The following is an 8,732-nucleotide window of genomic DNA, read 5'->3' as shown; positions in this document are numbered from 1 at the left end:
TGAGCTTTTGTAGCATTATTTAGTATCTAATTGCCCTAGGCCGGAACCGATTATTGAATTCAGACCACCGCCATTTGGCAACACTGGCGCTGCATTAGCGGCAAAAAAGATTAATTTGGCCATTTACGTTGGCGTAAAGTTCTGTCGCACAACAATTATAAAGCTCGACCAGCTGGGTTGGTAAGCGTTCATGATCGCTCCCGTTCGCCGCAGCATTACTCTAATCCTGTCCAGCGGCATATTTTTGCACAACAGCCACATGGCGCATTAAGTTTGTTGTTTTTCGAAATTCGCAAAATGTGTGTTTATTGCGGTTGTGCTTACGTGTGTGAGTGTGTGTGTGTGTGTTGGGTTGTGTTTTGGTATCCAGAGTGAGTTCATCCAAATGGGAAAAAAGGAAAGGAAATGAATAAAGTGTTATATGTTGAAAATAATATATTTGGGTCAAATCTGTGGGTTATGTGTGTGCGTGGGTGTGATTGTATATAAGGCACATTCGTTTTTTTCCTTGATTTCCTTTCGCCTTACTTTCGTTTTCTTTGCGCTTTCTTGTTTTGCTGCTCCGCATGTTTGTTGTTGCTGCTGCACGCGCTTCTTCTGCCGGCGCAACTAATTCGATTTATTTATAAAACGTAGATTTATACATGTTTAAATATTCTGCTCTAAACTAAAATGCAAAATAAAAGCATCTATCTATTCGCGCGCGAGCGCGTATATGATTGTGTGTGTGACCTTCGTGCAATTTTCCAATTGGGAAAGGGGAAGAGAACGAAGCAGTGGCGAAGGAGAGGATGGCAGCCGGAGAGCGAGGTCCTGCGATAATGCAATCAGATCGCCTGTGCATGCGTGTGTGTGTGGGGGTATTTTCGCAGCTTTAATTCAATTTCTCCGAGCAACAAGCACTTACGGTTTTAAAACAATTACACACGGGCACTTTTACAGTTTGAAAGCTTTGTAATCAGGCAATTTACCTCCTCCTTCCTTACCAAGCTCCTCCATATTTATTTGTTTTTTTTTTATGGTGTGTGTTTTTCTACTTTTCTATCGCTATGTCTTTTGCAGCACAAGAACGGCGGAGGTGGCGGCAGAGAGAAAAGAGTGAAAAACAAACCAAAAGACACGGCAAATCAGTCTAGTCAACAAAAGCAGACCAAATGAGCACGCACTTCGGGACTAACGAGCAGCACAAACTAAGCCAAAAATAAAGCTAAAGATAAAAGAGAGGCAGAGGCATCACACACACACACACACCCGCACGCACACACACTAGCACAAGCCATTACACTAAGCGAAACCGCATCGGAAATCGGCTTCAAGATGCGGGTAGTGGCCATGGTCAGTGGCGGCAAGGACAGCTGCTACAACATGATGCAGTGCGTCGCCGAGGGCCACGAAATCGTCGCCCTGGCCAATCTGCATCCCAAGGACAGAGGTGAGTCCACAACGATCACTTAGTCTTTAGCTTAAAGGATATAGAAAACGTACCACATCTCCTTTGTCCCACCATGATTTCATGACTGAATTCTGAAAGAAGGATCACATTAATGTTGATAGGCACATATGTATATGCTTTCAATTTGGATTCTTCTGACAAACAGACAGTGCCATTTTATTGGCACACACGATATTGGTATTCCTATTTGCACTATCATTTACCACCATTACGCCTTATTTGATCTCTCGCCGCTGTGCCTCTTCATCATGCATCTTCAATTTCCAGACGAACTGGACAGCTTCATGTACCAGACGGTCGGCCACATGGGCATCGAGATACTGGCCAGCGCCATGGGATTGCCACTATACCGGCGCGAAACCAAGGGCAAGAGCACCCAGACCGGCAAGCAATACGTGCCCACCGATGACGACGAGGTCGAGGATCTATACAGTCTGCTGGAGACATGCAAGGTGATTGATTGCTTAATGATTGGCCGGTTCCAAACTCAAACCCCAATCCCGAACCCCTTCCCTAAATTCTGATTAATATGGATGATAAGGAAAGCGGGGGAAAATCGACTGCAATTGCTGTGTTGTTGATACTCTTGTTTTGCTAAGCGCTCCAAGTTCCGTATATAATACATAATTGATTTTTAATATATATATGTATATATATATATATACACCGAAAAAACGAAAATGTTGCTCTAGACAGTTTAAAAACTATATTCGTTTCTTTTGAATCTTTACGTGCTTGAAAATACTATATATATTAGTGGGAAATGTTTTTTTTTTCTGCACGTAATAGTTTATAATTTTCATTCGTGAGCCTATCAGTGATCAGCGATTTGGTTCGTCTATCCGCGCTTGTTGTGCCATGTCCTTGGGCTCCTGGTCGTGCCCACTCATCCGCGTTCCAGCGCATCAATCAACTGCAGCCCAGATTGCAACTGCAACCGCAAACCACTCGGTAATTGGGTGGGCGCAATCGCATTTAAATATTCACATACTCCTATATGTATATGTATGTATGTACATACATCCATCCATTCGCGATGGGAAGGCGCCGGTGGGTCGGTGGGTCGATGGGTAATCTTATCGCGATGCCCAACCAATCAAGACGGGACGAACCGAACTGTTGCCGTGCACGTGAACCATTCCACCGGGTTAAATAAGTAAAAACAAAAAAGGAAAAAAAAAACACTCAAAATAGTGATACAAAAAGTATTAAGACCGCAGAAACCAAAACAATAACAATGCAAACCATGAGTATTATAATATATAATCATACAATTTGTTTTTGCACCATGATGGGGTGTGTTTACACTTTGGCAGGCCTTATAGGCATTATAGTATTATTAACTGAAGTCATTAGTATCAGTATCGCCTGCACTCACAGTGTAATTACATTTTTGCATTCGCTTAGCTGATATCGTGCATTACAATTTGATCAGCTTTGAGCTGATAGGAAATTAATTACGTTGAAAATATGTCGTATATAGGAACTAATAATAATTCACTAAGATAGTGGATTCTATACACTTTTTATTGATTATGACGGCATGCCCACGATGACTTTAAGATCAACTATTAGGTAGGGTTATTCCATTTTGGTTCTTATAGTTTTCCTTATCATCTTTTAAGCTCATTTATTGTTATATATCCGCTCGATATATACTCATTCTGCATTCAATTCGCAGCACGAACTTCAGGTGGATGCGGTGGCCGTGGGCGCCATCCTCTCGGATTACCAACGCGTGCGTGTGGAGAACGTGTGCAGCCGCCTGAACCTGATATCCCTGGCCTATCTGTGGAGGAGAGATCAGACTGAATTGCTGCAGGAGATGATCGACTGCCAGGTGCACGCCATCATCATAAAGGTATGAATGAAGGAATCCATCAGCACGTTGAGATATCCAAAAGAAATGGAGAAAAAAGTTAAGCAACAACAACTTCGATGTTGGGCAGATTTAAAGAGGATGTACTAACATGACATAATCGTTCGTGGGTTTCATAATCGTATCCAATCCACGCTAGCCATCTACATACATACATATGTAGTTCCTCAGCTGAGTTGTCATTTGTGCTAAATTTAGCCCATGTAAACAGAACGCTCGACTTGCTCAGCTGAAAATGAGCTATTTCACCTGGATTCTGTCACTCCAACTGCCATATGCAGCAATTGTAAATAAACTAAATAATTTACTGTTTTGTTTGCCCATCAATTTGAATCTTCAACATGTGGTATTGTACGCAAATGAACAAAATAGTAAAGTTCACTATTGAATTGCGAGTTTTGAAAGATAATAGATGATATGCCATGATCTGATAGTCAATTTGCGAACGATGGAAGTTTTAAATGAAGAAGTCATAGTATTAACTCAAACAATTTGTTGCTAAAAAGCATTACCCTTCGTCTAAAATTGTTCATAGATAGAGTATATGCTCAAAAGTAAACCGCTAGCATTGCAAATCTGTCCACCATCGAATGTGTTCTTGTATCGCAATATTACCCAGCTTAACCATCCATGGCGCCTCCATCTCCCCCGATATCCCGGACACAGGTGGCTGCCCTGGGCCTCGTGCCGGATCGACACCTGGGCAAATCGCTGCGCGAGATGCAGCCGCACCTGCTGAAGATGCGCGACAAGTACGGACTGAATGTGTGCGGCGAGGGTGGCGAGTATGAGACATTCACCCTGGACTGCCCGCTCTTTCGGCAGCGCATCGTTGTCGAGGACATCCAGACGATAATCAGCAGTGCCGATCCCATCTGCCCGGTGGGCTACATCAATTTCACCAAACTGACGCTGCAGCCAAAGGAGGCGGCGGGCGCGGCCAGCAGCGGCGGCAACGAGGTGGTGTTCGTGAAGCGTTCACTCGACTATATTAGCGATCTGAACGAATCGACGTACAGCGACCTCAGTGATCCGGATTTCAGTGAAACAGAACTGGAACTAATCGAAAAGGAGACCAGGCTGCGCGAATCGCTTAGCCAAAGTGAGCTGATATCGCGCAGTAACTCCTTTGGTCGCCATCTGGCCGCCACCGCCTCCTCGCCGATACCCATTGTCACGAAGAGCGCCAGCGTCGACGAGCCCACAGCGGCGGCGGCGCCGATACTGGGCGGAGTTGGAGGACCACCAATCTGTTCCACCTCAGCCTGTGCGTCCATGCTGCTGACAACCACCGCCGACGGCCTGAGCAGCCTGGCCAGCTCACAGAGCCAGGGCGGTGGCCATGGGCTCGGCAGCAGCACGGCCGCCGTGTGCGGCTCGCTGTCGCTGGCCATCTCCTCGCTTGGGCTCAGCGCCAATACCTGCTGTCATCCGGGAGGAGCTGGAGGAGGAGGAGGAGTTGGAATTGGAGTAGGAGCAGGAGCAGGAGCAGGAGCACCTTCGGCCACCACACAACCGCCCAGTCCGCTAAAGTACGAGCGGGAATTCCGTCCACTGGCCAACGAGGCCAGAGCGGCCATCAATGCCAAGGGCTGGATGTGGCTGGCGGGCATACAGGGTATCCAAAGAGTCTCTATTGCATCTCTATGCTATCACTTTCATTGGGCACGGTGGCCACTCGATCTTTGTAAACTAACCCATTTTGAATTTGCAAACTAATGTGTCTAATAATCACTTTTTATGTTGACAAATTGCGTGCAAGTAGTTAAATTAGAATGAAAAATAAAACTATTTAAAAGTGTATAACCAAAGCATAAGTAAATTAACACTAAAAACACAGCAAGTAGATTTTTCAAGTGGCCATCGTGCTTGACAAATTATATCAATTGCTAAATCGATTACTAACGCTATGCCTAATTCCTCGACAGGCTCCGGAACGGAGGGCATTGAGCAGGGCATGCAGCAGGCATTGGACACGCTGCGCGATTTGTGCCAAGCCAAGGGCTACGATCTGCAGGATCTGTGCTATGTCACGCTCTATGTTCGCTCGATCGGCGAGTATCCCTTGCTGAATCGTGTCTACCATCGCGCCTTCGACTTTCATAATCCACCGACACGCGTCTGTGTCGAGTGTCCGCTGCCCGATGGCTGCCATGTGGTGATGGAGGCCATTGCCTACCGCCAGCCGGTGGCCGGAACGATATCCAGTGCCGAGGAGCGTGATCGCGAGGGCGAGGAGACTGCGGCGGCGCTGCTCAACGGGCGACGGAACACGATGCATGTGCAGGGCATCTCGCATTGGGCGCCGGCCAACATTGGTCCATATAGCCAGTCAACCAGGGTGAGATTTACATAATCAACGATCCAATGGCTGTATTCAACCACTAATCAATCACTCGCATATCTTGCAGATTGGCGACATTACGTATATCTCAGGCCAGATCGCCCTCGTACCCGGCAGCATGACAATCATCGAGGGCGGCATCCGGCCGCAGTGCAAGCTCACGTTGCGCCACATCAGCCGGATTGCCAAGGCGATGAACGCCCACGGCCAGTTGCGTGATGTGGTGCACGGCATCTGCTTTGTGACCCATCCAGCCTTCATTGGCGAGGCGCGTCGCCAGTGGGAGCGTCGCACCACCAATGCCATCATGGACTATATAGTGCTGCCGGCACTGCCGCGTGAGGCACTCGTGGAATGGCAGGTGTGGGCGCATACGCACAACGATCGATTCGATTGTAAGGCACACACACATTATGGACCACCAAAACATATTCTTATTTTATTCCCTATTTTGCTTAATAGATGAGGAGACTGGCTGTTCGGTGGGTGACTACACCATTTCGATACGTCGACGATGGAATTACGAGAACAATTGTGCGGCTATCGTTTGCTATGTGTCCACTGGCCTGGCCTCGTCCACCACCCAACTGACGCAGCTGAGCGATGACATTCTAGGGAACCACTGCCGTTTGGCGCAAGCGGTTAATGCCGAACATCTGGACGAAATCTTCACGTACGTGGTTAATCGTCTGCTAAAGGATTATCCGCTGGCCAAGAAACAGGCGTCGCAACCGACAAATTCGGCAACTCCACCTGCCACGCCCACGCAACCGGGCGGCGCTGGCGGAGATCAACAGCAGCCAGTGCCGGCGATCCATCTGAAATTGTTCTACCAAGTGAATGCCGCACCGGCAACGGATCTGCTGCTACAGGCGCTGCACGATTTCCGACTCAAGTGCCAGGATACGGCCGCCATTGTCTACACAGTGCTGCCGGCCTGCAGCCTGCACAACTTCAGTACGTTCCTGTCCATTTGCGGGGTGAGGCACGAGTAGGAGCCGCACGCAGAAACTTGAAGGATGATGATGATAATGATGATGATAAGGATGAGGATGATATGGAGGAAAATGATGAAACAATTTGCTGCCACCGCACCAAGCAGAACACAGAATATATATATACACCACTATATATACACAGATATATGTAGAATTGATCTTTTTTGGTTTGACAATGGCAGAGGGTAATCTTTGGATAATTCCAAGCCAGTTGGCCTTTCTCACATGATATGGTTCGCAAAATACTACATTGAATTCGAAAAGCTTCCATGTTTCATTAACATTTCGGCATTACTTTTAAAGTAAGCAGTTGTTAGGTGTCTGTTGTAAATAATTGAGGCCAACTGGCGCCAGGTTTTATCCACAGATTGCTTCATTGTTCCCACACTCTTTCAGTAACACCAGCTGCTTGCCCTTTGTTGATATTGTTAACTAGCAGGCGTGGCGATTCTAAGATCGCAAAGATGCAGTGTAGTCAGCATGCTGTATCCATAGAATAAATCACTTCGTGTCGCAGTTTCGGACCAAAAAAAACTCTCACAAAATGGTAACCAAAAACCAATAAAAAAAAACAAAAAAAAAGGAAGAAACAAAAACCAAGAACACACTCAAAACGGATCTATGCAACTCAAGTGTTTCAGCAACTCGCGATGGAAAACCAAGCATACAAATTCAATTCAAAGCAACTTTATATATTATATACGAAGAAAACAAACCATTTTTGTGCACTCTATTGCCCAAAAGAAAGAAGAAAACTGTAACTATACTCTTATACAAACTATTAACTATTAATCGTTTTTCGATGTGCTTTTCTTTATGCTCCGACTTTTTATATACATACATATATATATATATATATATATGTATGTATGTATATACGCATAAAAAACTTAGCGATTTTATTTCACTTTTCACAAATAGCCACAAACACATTTGACCAAAAAAAACAAAAACACGACAGCATTGTAAAGCAATTGATGTTTATATGTCGTTAAGCTTTAAATATTGTGGAGAGCAGATGATGTGGCCCATTCTTCGACCACGTCGACCATTATTTGCATTATCAATAATCCAATTATAGCAAATTCGCCATAAAGAACCTAGATTGTATCATCAATTCTTTTTTTTATAATAATTTTTTTAATAGATATGGAAATTATCGAATAGAGATTATTGAATGTGTTGCTTAGAATACAACCTGTCCATAGTTTTTCCTGCACACAATCTGCGACAGAAAGAAAACTACATAATTTGGCTGGATTCCAAACCAGAATTTTGGTCAACGTCTACTTTTATAATGTAAAGTACGGTACGATATCGACGGGGCGCTGAGCGGGGAGATGATAAAAAGATTATTACATGCTATTATGTATTGTTATGAAAATATATTGATATTGAATGAGTGTCATTACAAAAATCGACAAAAAAAAAAAAAAGAAAACTAAAAAGTGGGTGTTTTTCATTCTCGGGCGGATGCGGACTGATAAGTCAAGAACTCGCTATAAATATGCTACATATATAGACTGTTTGCCTGTTCTTATCGGTAGTCGTTTAATTTATGGAAATTATCATTTCAAATGAAGATCGACGAAATGCCTGGAAATTGCCAGATAAACGTGGTATTTTCGACTTTTTCGGAAAATATATCATTTTTTATCCCCCCAAATATTAGTCATGATATTCTTGAAACATTTTTGAATCATCATTTGAGCGTATTGTTTAAATACGCTTTTAAATTTTATTTTTCATATATGTAAATATTATTAATAAAAATTCTGGGAAGTGCTAAAAAAGTCTAGAGTTGCTATATGGAATTCGAAATAGCAATATATACATACATATATAAAATACTAGACATTTTTAATAATATAAAATATAAATAACATTTATATATGAAAGAGGTAAGTTTGAAAAAAAATTTGATTCTATGTCTTTATTAAACTCCATTCGTTTACCACTCAAAACTATGGATAAGCAGTTAGTTTTTCTTTCGAATTTACATGTAAATATTGCAGTACCATTTCCGGTTGTCATAGTATTAAAAACAGCTGCATATAA

General features: G+C 43.8%; 1 protein-coding gene across 3 annotated transcripts; it reads left to right on the top strand.

Moving 5' to 3' along the window:
• Positions 1-50: 50 nt before the first annotated feature.
• On the top strand, positions 51-8,096 carry CG1578 (uncharacterized protein). 3 transcript variants are annotated; one of them, NM_001298212.1, is made up of 8 exons: positions 51-176; positions 1,063-1,432; positions 1,721-1,905; positions 3,135-3,314; positions 3,999-4,950; positions 5,261-5,673; positions 5,744-6,071; positions 6,139-8,096. In NM_001298212.1, the coding sequence occupies exons 2-8, from the start codon at positions 1,318-1,320 to the stop codon at positions 6,669-6,671; spliced, it is 2,706 nt and encodes a 901-aa protein (NP_001285141.1). In that variant the 5' UTR covers positions 51-176; positions 1,063-1,317; the 3' UTR covers positions 6,672-8,096. The 3 variants fall into 3 exon arrangements, with proteins under 3 accessions (NP_001285141.1, NP_572749.2, NP_001285140.1); NM_132521.3 differs by having other exon boundaries at positions 51-180; positions 6,139-7,247; NM_001298211.1 differs by lacking the exon at positions 51-176 and having other exon boundaries at positions 859-1,432; positions 6,139-7,247.
• The last annotated feature ends 636 nt before the right edge of the window (positions 8,097-8,732 follow it).

The sequence above is a fragment of the Drosophila melanogaster genome, chromosome X (assembly GCF_000001215.4).
Source record: "Drosophila melanogaster chromosome X".
NCBI lineage: Eukaryota > Metazoa > Arthropoda > Insecta > Diptera > Drosophilidae > Drosophila > Drosophila melanogaster.
Note: the sequence above shows the minus strand (reverse complement) of the source record. Positions and strands in the feature narration are given on the sequence as shown.